At 40.0% G+C, this 16,294-nt stretch overlaps 1 protein-coding gene across 2 annotated transcripts in view; it reads right to left on the bottom strand.

Moving 5' to 3' along the window:
• Window positions 1-352: 352 nt before the first annotated feature.
• The window catches only part of pex14 (peroxisomal biogenesis factor 14), a 75,332-nt gene continuing 59,390 nt past the window's right edge, over window positions 353-16,294 (bottom strand). For both annotated transcript variants that reach the window (XM_047378327.1, XM_047378335.1), the window contains exons 8-9: window positions 6,154-6,245; window positions 353-2,327 (exon numbers count right to left, since the gene is read on the bottom strand). In XM_047378327.1, the coding sequence (XP_047234283.1) occupies window positions 1,883-2,327; window positions 6,154-6,245 (537 nt within the window). In that variant the 3' untranslated portion in view covers window positions 353-1,882. The remainder of the gene's footprint in view (window positions 2,328-6,153; window positions 6,246-16,294) is intronic.

The following is a 16,294-nucleotide window of genomic DNA, read 5'->3' as shown; positions in this document are numbered from 1 at the left end:
AGTAAAACATGGTGGTGGCTGCAACATACTGTGGGATGCTTTTTTGCAGCAGGGAGAGGGAAGCCCATTAGAGTTGATGAGAAGATGGATGGAGATACATACTGGACAATTTAGGAAAAAAATTAAAGAGATGATCTGTCTTATAAATCCTTATAATTCAATTAAAGTTTGTGGTTGTAATGTGACAACAACTGAAATAGTTTCAGGAATGTAAATACTTTTGCACGGCACTGTAAATATATGATAAACTGTGACAGATTGTTGTGTACCAATTCACCAGAAATTCTCTCTAATTCAATCTTAAATTAGTACCACAATGCAGTTTCTGTTTTAAAATAACTATAAGCCACTCTTCTTGTGGTAAACCAGATTTATTACAGTTGTGGGTGAATTTTATACAATGCTCCCCCCAAAAACAACAATCAAATACATATAAAAACAAGATTTTACAATAAAGGTATTATTTGATGCTCATGATGGTCATAACATGATGAAACATAATTTGTGCCTTTTCTTTACGCGTAGGAAAACCATGTGATGGAGACGAAAACCGCCGGCATCCCTTCTTCTCAGTCATGAACTCTTCTTGTTAGCTTGAGACACAGTGAGTAATTCAATAAGTCAAGTATTCATTTATTACTTTCCTTTTCAATCACGGGGCATTTTTTTTACTTCCCCATCCTCCTCCACATCAAGAGAGAGAGAGAAAAAAGAAAGTAATACCAGTTCTGCAACTTCCCTCTGTGGCAGCGCTTTTGTCTTACTGCAGCTTAATTACAAAATATTGTTGCCGTTTTCTGTAAAGATTACTCACTGTGGGAGGCCCTACCTAATTTGGACCGGAGGGTTTGTCATAGAAAATGATACGATGCAACTGGGCTTCTAGTATTAGATTTCCACTTTTAGCCTCCTTGACATTTCAAGCTGCATGAACTAATACATCTGTTATTTGTTGATCATTTGATTATTAACATACTTCACAAACCAAATCAGCTGCCCTGCTGGAGACACAGATATAGCTCCACAGACTGTCTGGGTTTTTCCTCCCCTGACTCGCGCACAAAGCTCTCACTCGCAAAGATGCAGGATTCAGCCTTCGGTGAAAAAGGAAAGCAAGAGAGAGAGAGAGAGGGGGAAAAAAACATTTATCTTTCCCCCCTTCGTCCTCTGAGCATATGAGCACTCTGACACCGGCATGGAACAAAGCCCGTCATCACATTCTAATCTCGAATTTCAGGGCTTTTATTTCACCCAAATGCCACCCTGCTGGCCTTGTGAATTATTGACAGACTGACACCAATGCAAAAGGACACATAAAAGAGGTTGAGAGCTAAGGCCCTGGAAGAGCTTGTCCTCTCCTATTGCCATCAGCAAGGAGAGAAACTCGTTCTACGCTTCACAGGAAGATCAGTGTAACTTTGAGACTAAAGCAACATCTGCTTTCTGACTAACGGATGTGCAGCTTCGGTCTGAATCAGTATAGTTACAAGTATGCTGAAGCAGAGCTGCTAATAATCTGATCAAATGATTTAAATTAAAAGCTAAAAGTCAAACATGGCTAGCATTAAACAGGCGCCTTTAAAGTTGTTGTGATTTTACTATCGCTTCTATTATTTCTCCCCTTGGAGAAGCGTCACTACATTGGACTTAGCTTAGCATGCAGCTTGATTTGCATTATCAAAGGTAAATTGTGGGAAGCCTTTAATTCACCAACCCACTTCAATATCTGTCAGCTGTGGATCCTCTCAATACCCATAACTACTCCTTATTTTGCTCAGCATCAGAATGCAACAAGATGATGTAGAAACGGAAAGGAAGGTGGATTGAAATGAAATGATGTGAGTAGGTTCTTAGAGAAACGAGCCGAGATTCTGCTTTTCGGCTAATCAACCTCGCTGTCGTTGCTGGCACCCTCAGGCCGCCTGAGTTTGTCAACCTGTTCATTAATCTGTCCATCTCCGCCTCGTCGATCTTGCGACTGTATGCTCAGAGCCTCTTCCTCCTCCACATGGCTAACATCATCCTCTTCGTCATCCTCCTCCTTTTCCTCTTCACCCTGCACCTCCATGCGGACCTGGTCTGGCGGCGGTGGCGTGCAGGTATCTCCGTTGATCCCGTGGGCTCCGTCTGGTCCCCCCAGTGCATCCTGGGGGCTCTGGTGTCCATCTTTGACTGGGGAAGAGTTGGCGGACTCATTACTGACGGGGGAGATGTCACTGCTGCTGTTGGTGTGGTTAACAGATGGTAAGCCGGTCGCTGAAGGCGATTTCAGAGGAATCTGCCATGAGGGGATCTTAGGAATAGCAGGAGTGGAAGGAAACTGTCTCCTGTGGGGTTGGGGGAAAAAAAACAAAAAAACAGTGGAAATAAGTTAGCGTTAATGACAACTTCATTCAAAACCTCATTCTGATCTAAATATGCGGAAAGTTGTTTTTTTTTTTACAAAGTTATCATCCAAGAGTAGGCAACTGCAACCACAAGACTATAACACCATATAAACACAATTATGACCCCTTAAATCTTTCCACATTGAGTCAGGTTGCAACCACTAATGTATATGCGTCTTTTTGGGATTTTATGCGATAGACCAACTAAATGCAGCGCACAGTTGTAAAGTCAATGGAAAAGATGTTTACAAATAAAAAGAGAGTCCCCCCTTTACTCTGGCACCCTGAAACTAAATGCTGTACAGTCATCTACAGTATTAATTAGAGAAGCAGAGAAGAGCCATTATTAGTGTACTCTACATCTGACCTTCATGAAAGAGTGGCAAGAAGAACACCATGGTTGTAGAAGAACGTTCTCTGGCAAGATGAGACAATTTTGTCTCATCTTGTCGCAAAGTATGGACTCAGGGGGGTTGAATACAACTGAACAGCACACATTTCAAATTTTTATTTGGAAAAAGAAGAAAAAACACCAACTTTCCTTGAACTTAACAACTGGGCACTACTTTGTGGTGGTCTACCAGTGGTCTGTAACCGACTCCTAAAATGGCTCTTTATAAGTTTAACTCAAACTTATATCCTAACCATTTCTAAGCATTTTCATTGAACAGACATCGAAATAATTTGAAAATGTGGTTGGAAAATAATAGAATATCCACAAAACAATGTCCTGAAGTTGACTGCATCTGAAAGGTGTTTGGGGGTGAAGGCCTCACTTTCACTTTGTTTGGGCCTAATTTAAACAGGATCTCTATTGTGAAAAATATTTTTAACAGATTTTTGTGGACTAAACAAAGAACTTGTTGATCTCTCATATCTATAAAAAAAATATATAGGTGCATGAATGTCCATGCAATCCTAATGTACTCCTGATGATTATGATAGAATATTTTCCCCCAGCGACAGCCAGATGTTCACCACACCTGGTAAAGGTGCTCCAAGTTTTTTTCTCTAATTATACAGAATGCAATTTTTAAGATCAAAAAGATTCTGCGGTTTGGAGACTATTTGGATCAGAAGAACATAAAGGTAACACGTTTAGAGACAGATGGTGAGCCTTTATTTTATGATTCAAGCCTTTGCCGGGAAAGTCACAGCGCGAGTTGGGATGAAAACTGAAAAGCAAATGACAAAAGGATTATTACTGATTAAAACTTGAGAGGGGGGGAACAAAACATGTTCAACCAGACAGTTCTGAAGCAATTTATGTCCTTGCTTGGTTTTCTGATTTACACTCTTACTTCAGGGCTCATTATAGACATGGATGTATAATCATGCATGCTAATCGACCCAACTGAGCTGGGCTATGTCTGATTAGGAAGAGTAAAAATGTGGGAAGGCTAAAGAGAATACGGTGAATATTTATCCAGTAGTATAATTATAATAAGGTCTGCTATTAATATTCATTTTTTTATTTAAAAAAAGTTAAATGTATCTGATAACTGATTGTTTCAATCTCAGATTGGCCATTTCCTTCTCTTATTTTGAATTACAGTCATCTGTCTTTCTGTACTTGTCTCTCTGTTAAAAACTTTAACACAGAGATTAGTCAGCTGAATGCTATAGTGTGAGCCCAGCTGGTTGTAAAGTGAAAGAAAATGTAAACAACTGTGCAGTTTGTAGAAGCTGTGAGACATTGTGTTCCTATGGTTCACGTATTAGTGGAAAACGTTCAGAAATACGTCACTGTAGAGTTACGTTTGCCTGATGGCTGTTCTGTTTTTGGAACTTCTTTCTGAGATTTAAATTCAGCCCTGCAGGGATTACAAATGTACTCTGACTTTAAAACCTGTTTTAGACGTGCACGGCCTTTCGCTGATTTGACAGCAACGGCAACTGATTTCACGGCAACACATACGTTCAGTATGTGCAGTTCCTCATGCTCTATACTTAGGTTTTCCAGAGCGGTTTTACGAGGTTAAATTTGGTTATCCTCAGCACAGCTTTTTGCATGCAAGGTGGGTCTGAATTTGAGGACTGAAGTTTATTTTTATACAGAAGTTTAATTTTACAGTGAAAAAACTGCTGTAAGATTTGATAAAAAATATGTAGATTTTTTTTAACCTCCCTTGTTTGGGAACTGTTCTTTGAAAAAATTTTTAGATGCTATCTTGAGGCCTTTTCAGACTCATCTGCTTTACTAGAATGAATCAGTGGTGCCCTGTCTTGTATTTCGTACTTTGAGAATGAAATAATAGAAATGTGAGTAGTTCAGACATCTCTGATCTACTGGATTTTCAAGCACAGTCACCTCTTGGGTTAACAGCGAAATGGCCCGCCCCCCAAAAAAAGAGGACATATCCAGTGGGCATCAGCGGTGTGAGTAAAATTGCTGTCAGCTAAGAGCAGAAAACCGAGGCTCGCTCAGGCTCACCAAAGCTAGACAATAACAGATTTGATAAATGTTTCCTGGTCTAACGAGTCTTTGTTTAAGCTGCAAGATTTAGAGGTTGGGACTAAACTGCCTTGTATCAATTCAGGTTTGTGGTGGTAGTGTCATGGTGTGGGAAATATTTTGTCACGTTGGACCTTCTTACAAACTGAGCATCTAAGTCACCAGATCTCAACCCAAAACCTTAGGGATGTTGGGGCAGCTGTGGATCAGTGGAAAGAGTCGTTGTTAAGCAGTTAAATAAAAAAATCTGTGTCAACCTTCTCCCCTGCTGCATGTCGAAGTGCCTTGGGCAAGGCACTCAATCTCAAGTAGTCTCCATTTGAGCGTGTTTGTGAGAGTGGTTGGGTGAGTGTGGCTCCAGTGTAACACCACTTTCAATAGCGAGTATACAGTAACTAGAAAATTGCTATTCAAGTTTGGTCCATTTACAGTGAGGTGGCACTGGGAGATTTACATCATGGATCCACAGCCAACAAATCTGAAGCAACTGTTTGATGCCATCATGTCAATATGGACCAGAATATCTAAGAAATGTTTCCAAAACCTTGTGGAATTTATGCCAAGAACAATTAGGGCTGTTTTAGTAGCAAAAAAGGGTCCAATCCAGAACTAGTGAGGCATACCTACTAAAGTGGCCAATGAACACAATTCTATTTCATACACATGACAGCAAAAATAACGTACACATACTTATACCAGAAACATTTTGTAAAATGCAATAACCCTTTACCCCAAATATTCAACAAAACCAGTACAAGGAGGTTCTGTCTTTCCTAACAAATGTTATACTTGGAGTTAACAGAACAGCGTTATTAGGAGTAATGGACCTACGGTGAGCAGTACATGTGAGCTAATCCACCATCACCCCAACACTGAACCCGTTGTATAAATCTGCAGTTTCCCCATGCTGATAAGTAAGAACATGCCAACTGTTTAAACTTCACCATGTCCGAAGAAGTTTAAAGCTAATGAGTTTTGCCAATTACACGTTAGTAATACTAAACAATTCTACCTCCATAAGTAATAAACTGTTTTACTTTTCTTATTTACATAATTCAGGTATCTATGTTTTGGATGCTTAGAAAAATGCAGTGACGTTTGAGTTTGTATTTTCTATGGAAAACACAAACTTTCATGTGGCACGTTATCAAGCGGATGGTGCTTTGCTCTTGTGTCACTGGCACACAGTTCAAATGGACTGCATTACAGAAATCAAAAAGGCCACAAGCAACGTGTCCTGACTCTTCCAACACACACACAAACACAGCTAAAGGCTGTTTCATGTGACAGGGGTCTGGATAACTTTGTTACCTGCTGAGCAGTAAGCCCTTCAAAGAGGCAATCTCAGCCTTCAGCTCTCCAACGGTTTGGTTGTCCAGGATGCGGTTGGTTGAGGATGATGTCTGTAGGAGAAGCCCCAGAGAGACACACACAACTGTCAGTGACACAAAAACACACACATGTACAGATCAGGTCACATGTACGGTCACGGCACAAAGTCCCTACACTGCAGGCCCTTTTAACAGTTCAACCACATGAAATATTTAAAACGTATTTAGTAAAAGGACAGGGTAAGTAAACAAATATGGAAAATGCAAACGCTTAAAGCCACATGTTTTCCTGTAGTTCAGCCATGAGTCACCATAACAACTAAGCAACAGCCTGTTGGTGGAGATGACAGGCAGGAGCGCAAACAAGGTCACTTCTGCCACCTTTCTGAAGTCAGAAAGTCCTGTGAGGGTGAATCGGGATGTTTTTACATAATTTTCCATACTGCCCAGAAAAGATTAGGTCAGTGTGCTCTGTTTTGGATAATGACAATGGGGTGGGGTGGGGTGGGGGGTGGGAGAGACAATGGGTACATTCATGAAGAGAGGCCAAAGCACAGCAGTGTGTTTTGTTCTTTTTCTCTTTTATCAAAGGGTTGTGTTATCACGCACAGGCGAATACATTGGTGTAGCATGAATGCTACAGGGTGTTATGGAAAGGTATTTGAATAGCAAATTACTGTTGAAAATCTGATGCTGAACTGCCTTTTTTAAATAAGGAATGATTTATATATACTTATCGAAGAAGAAGCAACAAGTGACAAATTGTAACAAATTTACCACCAGCTGTTCTAAAATATGCCAGTCGACTGACTGATAATCATGGCAGATAAAGTGGAAAGAATATGCAACCTGCAAACAATCGGAATTCAATGTTATATGCCAGAAAAGTGAGAGTACTCAAAGAGATGCAAAATAAATGAGGTGTCAGATGGCAAATTATCAGAAAGGGAAAATAATACCACACAAATATTTACTAGAGATCGAGTTAAGAAGAATCATATTTTAGTATCAGTGAGATGTTTGACAATGAAGTTAGAGGACGCACAAAATGTGTATGAAGCTTCCAGAAGGAAATTGTGGGCTGTACCTTCAGGCTAACATGGAGGTAGATAACAGGCATCTGAAAGTATTACTTCGAAGCTGTTGCGTTTTATCCTTTTAAGGAGTCTGATATGTTCTGTCATGGAGCATGCCTGATTTGAAAATGTTAAGTCTTGCTTATTCTAGAGGGAATTGGGGATAAAATCTATTTTTCAATGCATCTAGATGCACACAAGGATGATTCTGAATAAATGAACAAACATCCGAAATCAGTTATCTTAATGTCAATATATGACTTCACTTTAAAGAATGCAAAAGGCGGGACTTTGAAGCTCTTAAGTGCGTCACCCGGACACTTTATGGTGAACACATACAAAGGTCACGTGCGCCACCCAGCACCCTCTGCACTAAAAGAGAAAATGACTTGTAAAGGAGCCACACCATGTGCAGGCAGCGTAGAACTAGAGTGAAATATTTTAAAACGCAACAAACATGAAAAACAGCTGATCATACCTTCCATCGTCAGCCAGAAGACCATAGACTAAGTGATATCAAAGCTCCCCCTGACGTTGAAAAGGCAAAGCTAATTAGAAAGTTCATTTCAACCTTTACTGTGAAGGTGTTGCAACTACCAAGAGCGGCGATCTCTCAAAACGGCTTCTTTAGGTTCCTGTATAGCTACAATAAAGGAATGAATGATTTTAATAAATTCACATATTATAGTAAATCAGAGGATAGATCTGTAATATCTCATGTTATGGAGCAAATTCTATTATCAAGAGGAAAAAGGAGAAAAAAAAGTGATCTATATTTTGTCTTGTAAAGGAGTAAATTAGATATGTTGCCATTCTTTCTAGTTGGGTATTATTTATAGACACGTCTGGCCCATAACCTGGAGGATTCTACTGTATTGTAGATTTTCAATCAATGATGCATAGAGGGACATCTCTAAAACTGTGCTCTCCTTTCAGAAATCATTGTTTATTTTAAGGCTGTCTAATTTTCAATGCATTTAGTAGTGAAATAAAAAAATAAAAATGGTAACAACAGGTCAGAGTTTTACTAAATCTGATGGATGCACCACTAAAGTGTACTTATTTTTTTGAAGGTGTACGCAGCTGTCCAAAAACTATTCCAATAAAACTATCTTAAAACAGCTCTCACTCTTTAAATACAACCAGCAGGTTTTACCAGGCCATGATGGTAAAATGTTTGTGAAACGATGAAGTAGATAACTGCATTTAATTCTTTGGCTACTCACTAAAAAAACGCACAAACACATAAATGAGCTAGTTGACGAGCCGACGAGACCAGAAGGGATTAGAAGGAGTAGACGAGGGAAAAAGTGGGATAAAAGAAAAGTAAAAGCTGTAATTAAGACTCTCCTGACTCACCAGAGGAAGCTTGTTAGGAAGCGTGGACCCCCTATCGAGGGGAGAGGGATAACTTGGACTCTTTCGCTTGTAATTAAATATAAGAGAAATTAATTGAATCACATCTGAAAGGGATCAGACTCATTTACGGCGGATGGAGGGAGGCAGAGGAGGAGAAGTGAAGACAAAAGATAGGAGTTTTTCTTTTTTTGGGGGGATGGGGGCTCTTATCAGGTCCTAAACCTCTCCGATAAGGAGCCGTGTTTTAGAGGCGGTGCACTGGAGGCCTGCTAAAGACACTCTTATTACAGCCGTCACCTCATTAGAACCATCTTAATCCCTCGCTTCCCCACGGCACCCGTATAATAAGGCTCAATACTGCTTCTCCCTCAATTTTTTCTTTAGAAAAATTAATAGCTTTAAAAGGCAGAGCAAAAAAAAAAAAAAAAAAAAAAAAACAGCCAAGATGCAGAATCACTTTCAATTCTGAAAAGAAAAAAAGTGACCATATTTATATATTTATGTCACCCGCCATAGGAAAAGAAGGCTTTCAAGTAGACGTGTTAACCACCATCTACATTTATAATATGCATTATCTACAGAGCAGCACCATATAATATCTCACATCAAGGCTTGTCACACAACACTAACTCTGACATATGTCATATTAAGTCTGAAGAAACCTAATTAAATGTTGGACCAGGACTGGATTTCAGCTCTGAGATACATTATGCCAGCGTGGATACACACACATTGTACAAGGATCATGCGTTAAGTGCACTGGTTGCTTGGTTGAAGGCTGAGAGTTGGGGTATCAGTGACGATTGAAGAAGGTCGACTTTAAAAGGCCAACCTCAAGTGTTGAAAAGTATCCAGCAGGACTACATAAGTGTGCAAACTGCAGTGTTTAAACAACCTACTGAGATACATGTTTTAACCTCTGCAGTTCGTTAGAAGATGCTTCTGAGGAGACCCATTTTTATGATTTAAATACGCATTAGTAATTATGATTTTATGGGAAATATGCATTTATTTTGGTGCATTTATGTTTTGATTGAGTGATTTTTTTTGCCCATTTTCCCATTGAACACTGTTTCCTAAACATTAGTTTTTGACTTGTGAAACTTGAATGTTGCATTTAAGAAAACATCTATTTTGCATATTTTCATTTGAGGTCATTTGTTACATTCATTGGTTTCTTGTACATGGAGAGCGTGTCCATTGAAGATCCCCCCAGCCGACTGACTCTTCGTGAAGCCGAGTCTCTTTCCTGGATAGTCACTGACAGAGCTATTGCAGCCAATAACTCTAGGTACATTCCTTGTTTTTATTTTCCACAGAAGGTACTTCAGACCTTCTGTGTTTAGCTGTGTCTCTTTCCTGAACATTGCTCTTGTTGCCTTTTCCAATTAATGTACTCCTGACTCCAATCTTCTCAATTTGGCAGTGTCTTTCTTTTGGACAGCCATCACTGATATATCCTGGAATATTTGCTTTAAGTAAGTTAAGTGCACTGTCTTTGTTTTTCTTTTCACACAGGCAACACTGCCTCAGTGCTTCTGGCTTTTCTGGTCAAAGCCATTGACTAAGCCCTTGCTGTCATTAACTTGGTATTCTTATTGTTTTGCTTTTCTACAGAAATGATTCCTGGCTCAGCGCTTCTGTGCTTTCTGAATCTCCTCCCTGTCCTCTCAAGCTCCAGCCTCTTGTGGCAGATTGTCGCTGATACATAGCCTGATTGTGCTGGAGGTCTCCTCCCGCTAAATTGGAGTAGTTTCTTTCCACTGTCACCACATGTTTGCTCAAAATGAAGGACTGCTGCAAAGTCAATGACGGGATGTTCTTGCCTGGGCTTCCTTACTTTTTACCACCTTGTCTTAAATGATCAATTGATTCTACTGCAATGCATTATCGGTCTGAATGACTTGGAATGAATGGATGAAAGCAACTGGATCAGAATCTGATCGTTTGATATGATTGTATTGGGATTAATGCATTGATTTAAACTGAATTTAGACCGAACTGGATTCTATGTAAACAGATATGAATCGGACCGGTTTGGTAGAGTACAAAAAACTAAATTGAAGTTGAATAAAAAATAAAAATAAAAACAGGCTTTTTTTGAAAAAAAAAACAACTCGTTGAAACTAACACTTCCTTATTTCTAATTTCAAAAATAAATATTTTAAATCAAAATGTTTGAATAGTTTTCTAACTCATGGTTAAAAACATCAGACATATGAACTCTATTTCTCTATAAACTGTTCTCTTTCAAGAAACTATTTAAAGAGCAAAAAAACCAATAAGTCAGAAACTTGGTCTGTTCTCTCTTCCTGAATGTTGGACTTCTGCAAAAACCTGCAGCGTTATGGCTGAAGCATTGAGAACATAAACTCATATGCACCTTGTAAAAAGCCTCATGCATGAACAAACAGCAGCAAAACAAATGAGCCAACCCCCCCCCAAAAAAACAAAGAAAACCCACATACTATCAGAACAGTACAGGCTATTAAATCATCAACCACCAACGTGCAGCCAGGCTGTGTGTTTGTACTAAGTGAATACTGTTCACAGCAAGACTCCCCCCGTACTGGTTTAAAAGCCTTGTAACTAATATGTCTCGGGTGGGTGCCTGGGTGTGATAGGGGTCGGCCTCTTTCTGCTGGTTAAGTAAGTGCTTCAGGAAAAATGAAGAAAAATATATATTATGAGCATAGAGAGAAACAAAAATAGCACCAACTCCAGCAGCATCCAAGAATGGCAACACATCTGGCTAAATGAAGATAAATGCCTGTGGACTATTAGCAGCAAGATAAGATCTTTAACAAGCCTTGTTTAAGAGAGTCTGAAGGCAAATTAATTCACAGTTGTTCCGCTGGCAGACAGTATGTTTTTGTGTAACACATGTATATTTATGATGGAATTAGTTTCATATGGAGCTCCCCAGAGGAGTGTTTTTGAGTAGAAACACTGGTACAGTGCAATTGATTTCACTCTACTTATGCTCTTTCCCACTGGCACTTCATCTTGTGTAAGCAAGGAGGCGTTTTCTAATCTTCTGTGTAGTATCCACTAATAAAGAGAACGATCAGTGAGTTGAGACAGCAGGACAAACACAGTTAGCACGCAGATTTGTAATGATAATGGGGCAGAAATGGACTTGGCTGTGTAACATCAGAGATGGATTTTCTGGAGGCAAATCTATCTGCAACTCTTGTGTGGTGTAAAGAGATGGAGAAATTACTTGTCTTCCCTGGTAAGGTAGTGTAAAAGAAAAAAGAAAACATAATAAATATTACATTAGAGAAATATGTCCTGGGATGGACTGGTGACCCGTGTCCAGATTATACACCACCTCTTGCCAGATGATCGCTGGAGGTATAGGAAAATCATTAAATATTGTCTGAAAATGTTATATTACAACAAATTCCTATTTATTCTGGTTCAGATTTCTGTTTGGACCCACTGGCTCTTGGACCTCAGATCGAATTAAAGTGACTCTAAGTGACCTCCTGCTGGTGGAAAACATTTAGAGTAATCATAACCACATTTCTTTAAAGAAGACTCTGAACAGAATACAGAATACCTATTTTAAATCGTTAGCTGTTAAAGTTGGCACGAAACGTTCATCTGGGGTTGCGCATGCAATGCAAAACGTCCCATAGTGTCACCATTTTGTACTCAGGAAAAGTTGAGTATCAAATGACCAAAAGTGCACAGGTATGAAATGGCAAAAGGAAGAAAGGATGACATGACCAAAAAGTTTTTTTTCCCCCTGAAATTCTCCCAAACACCCAGTGGTTCTATAGATGGTGCCTAGTGTTTATTATGGAGATTTTATTTACTTCTCTTACCATCCTGCTCTGCTAATCATGCATAGTGACAGCATAAACATAGGTCATTATTGTCTAACCTTGTGGCCAGTAGCTGAAAGAAATAGTCCTCTATGTCACATAATATTTATATCCCAAGGAAAAAGAAAGTCATGGATTATTACCAAGAAACTCTGATTGACTCAGAAATGTATGGATTAAAAAAAACTGTTCAGTCAAATTAGTTTTAAAGGGATTGTATCAATAATTGTGTCACTTGCAATGGTTATTTTCTTAACATTAAAAAGCTGGAGATCTCTAAATGATTCAGTGTGAAATTATTTTACTTGAGCAAAAGATGCATCTATTTTGAGGCTTTTTACACATATTTACCAGAGGTGACGTCTAGCTTTTTCTGGATCTTTACAGCAGAACGGGCTCACAGAATTCTAAGTAAGAAAGCAGCCTGATCTGGAAATGTGCTGAATCGGCCCGTGTCCTCTGGGTGTGTGTATGTGTGGTCACGAGTCCGTCTGTCTAAACTCACTTCCATAATGACGTCCCCCGCTTTGAGGACAGCAGGCGCACACCACAAGTAAGCGGTTTCAAGCTATGAGAAATGTTTACTTAGCAGCTGAGGAAACAAAAGTCTCCATGTGTTTTGGGTTAAAGGCACATTTCCGTGTTGAGAGGTATAATTGCTAAGTGTGGCGCACTTTAAGCAGCACAGTGGAGGGAAAACCCTGAAAGCCACAAACGGTGAATGATAAGTAGCTCCCCGGCTCCAACATGTGTTTCTCATCAAACATCGCGAACCTGAAAACAATTTCCCAATTTCCCTCATGGCTTGAGACAACAGAGGGACTCGTGTCGACTCGCAAGGAAAATTTAAGATCAACGCCATGACTATAAAGCAGGGTTTATGATTTGTTTAATGGGTGTTTCAATGGGAAATATACTTTTTATACACTGCTGCTGTCCAACAAGGCACTCATAGTAAATGAAGTGGACTTTTTAATCCAATCTGTGATTTAGGGATGACAAATGAAAAGGAAAAAGAACCACTGTTGTTTTCTGCCGGGGGAATCTACACTGCTCAAAAAAATAAAGGGAACACTCAAATAACACATCCTAGATCTGAATGAATGAAATATTCTCATTAATACTTTGTTTTGTACAAAGTTGAATGTGCTGACAACAAAATCACACAAAAATCATCAATGGAAATCAAATTTATTAACCAATAATAAATTTGATTTCCATTGATGAGGCCTGGATTTGGAGTCACACACAAAATTAAAGTGGAAAAACACGCTGCAGGCTGATCCAACTTTGATGTAATGTCCTTAAAACAAGTCAAAATGAGGCTCAGTATTGTGTGTGGCCTCCACGTTCCTCTATGACCTCGCTACAACGCCTGGGCATGCTCCTGATGAGACGGTGGATGGTCTCCTGAGGGATCTCCTCCCAGACCTGGACTAAAGCATCCACCAACTCCTGGACAGTCTGTGGTGCAACGTGACGTTGGTGGATGAAGCGAGACATGATGTCCCAGATGTGCTCAATTGGATTCAAGTCTGGGGAACGGCGCTGGCAAGTCCATAGCTTCAATGTCTTCATCTTGCAGGAACTGCTGACACACTCCAGCCACATGAGGTCTAGCATTGTCCTGCATTAGGAGGAACCCGTGCGGCCCTCCAAAGAAATGCCACCCCACACCATTACTGACCCACTGCCAAACCAGTCATGCTGAAGGATGTTGCAGGCAGCAAATCACTCTCCACGGTGTCTCCAGACTCTGTCACGTCTGTCACATGTGCTCAGTGTGAACCTGCTTTCATCTGTGAAGAGCACAGGGTCCCAGTGGTGAATTTGCCAATCCTGGTGTTTTCTGGCAAATGCCAAACGTCCTGCACGGTGTTGGGCTGTGAGCACAGCCCCCATTTGTGGACGTCAGGCCCTCATACCATCCTCATGGAGTCAGTTTCTAACCGTTTGTGCAGACACATGGACATTTGTGGCGTGCTGGAGGTCATTTTGCAGGGCTCTGACAGTGCTCCTCCTGTTCCTCCTTGCACAAAGGCGGAGGTAGCGGTCCTGCTGCTGGGTTGTTGCCCTCCTACGGCCTCCTCCACGTCTCCTGGTGTACTGGCCTGTCTCCTGGTAGCGCCTCCAGGCTCTGGACACTACGCTAACAGACACAGCAAACCTTCTTGCCACAGCTCGCATTGATGTGCCATCCTGGATGAGCTGCACTACCTGAGCCACTTGTGTGGGTTGTAGAGTCCGTCTCATGCTACCACGAGTGTGAAAGCACCACCAACATTCAAAAGTGACCAAAACATCATCCAGAAAGCATAGGTACTGAGAAGTGGTCTGTGGTCCCTACCTGCAGAACCACTCCTTTATTGAGTGTGTTTTGCTAATCGCCAAAGATTTCCCCCTGTTGTCTATTTCATTTACACAACAGCTGTGAAATTGATTGTCATTCAGTGTTGCTTCCTAAGTGGACAGTTTGATTTCACAGAAGTTTGATTTACTTGGAGTTATTTTGTGTTGTTTAAGTGTTCCCTTTATTTTTTACCTAAGGTCCCTTAGACCTTTTGTCTGGCTGAGGAACAACCTTCCTCAGACCAGCACGGAGTCAAATCAGATCATCACTGTTTTCTACACTACGCAGAGATACAGAGAAGCTTAGAACCTGAAACGGCACAAAATTAGCTTTGATTAACCTCGTTCAGGGAAGAGATCCATACTTTTCTTCCTCATTTGACCTGAAGCAGATGCATTTACATATGTTTTCCTGTGATATCCAGATGCTACAGTTATACACCCACGTGCTTAACAAGCTGTGGAGATAAAACATTGTCAAAAGATTGTCTCTTTCAAGACCATTTTTTGAGGCCCTGGGATCATAAAGCAATTTATGAGAGGTGGTATAAAAATGTAGCAACATTTCATACCTGCAAATACGTTTAAAAACAATCACTCAGTTGGATTCATTAAAACACTTAGCATCCTGAGTAGATTAAAGAGAATGGCCTATAAAAATCAAGGCAGCATGGTTAAAGATCATGGTTCCATGGTGAGATACACCTTATGTTTTGTTGCCTGATGATATAAGATATAATACGGCTGTCTGTTTGGGGTTGTTATGACTTGAGCAGAGTAAAGGATGTTTGCATGTAGAGGCCCTGAGACAGTTAGTCTCTCTCATCAGCAATCTTAGATTTTAACCTTAAGTGTTATGTTTCTGAGCTCCTTGGGAGTTTTAAATGTAATGCCTGCCCAGCCTTCCTCAAAAAGCAGATATATATCATAAAATAGAAAATTTAAAAGGGAGTGCCTAACTACAAGGAAGCTTTTTGAGTCTGTGTCATGTCACTGTTGTTTTAGGGAAAGTTATGAGAAGTTAGATACTAATAGTACTAAGAAGTCAAATTTGGAAACAAATGTGCAATGGCACAGATATATTTAAAACCCACAAAATCAATATGAAAAAAACCCGATATGCACTTCGATAAATGGATTATGATGTAGCATAGGATCTTTCTAATGGTAATATATTAAATAAGAGTGTAGCCCCTTATAGGAAACACAAAAAGAGAATAAACAGAATAAACACTCTTACTTTCCCCAGAGAGCTTCTATGTAGGAAGCATGGATGAGTTTGGTGGAAGCAAACATTTGAAAAAGATGGATTTCTCTGCAACCATCTCTGTCAAGGAACATAACAACCCAAACCTGAAGGCTAGAAACACAGTTTATGCCCGGGCTGAAATAGAAAACTCTAGCAGTCAGACGTTACCATCACAAATTATGTCTTGAATGGCCATTCTGCTATGCACTGATAAATGTTGGTATTGCATATGTAACGCCATCAGTGTCTCATGCT

The sequence above is a fragment of the Girardinichthys multiradiatus genome, chromosome 1 (assembly GCF_021462225.1).
Source record: "Girardinichthys multiradiatus isolate DD_20200921_A chromosome 1, DD_fGirMul_XY1, whole genome shotgun sequence".
Lineage (NCBI taxonomy): Eukaryota > Metazoa > Chordata > Actinopteri > Cyprinodontiformes > Goodeidae > Girardinichthys > Girardinichthys multiradiatus.
Note: the sequence above shows the minus strand (reverse complement) of the source record. Positions and strands in the feature narration are given on the sequence as shown.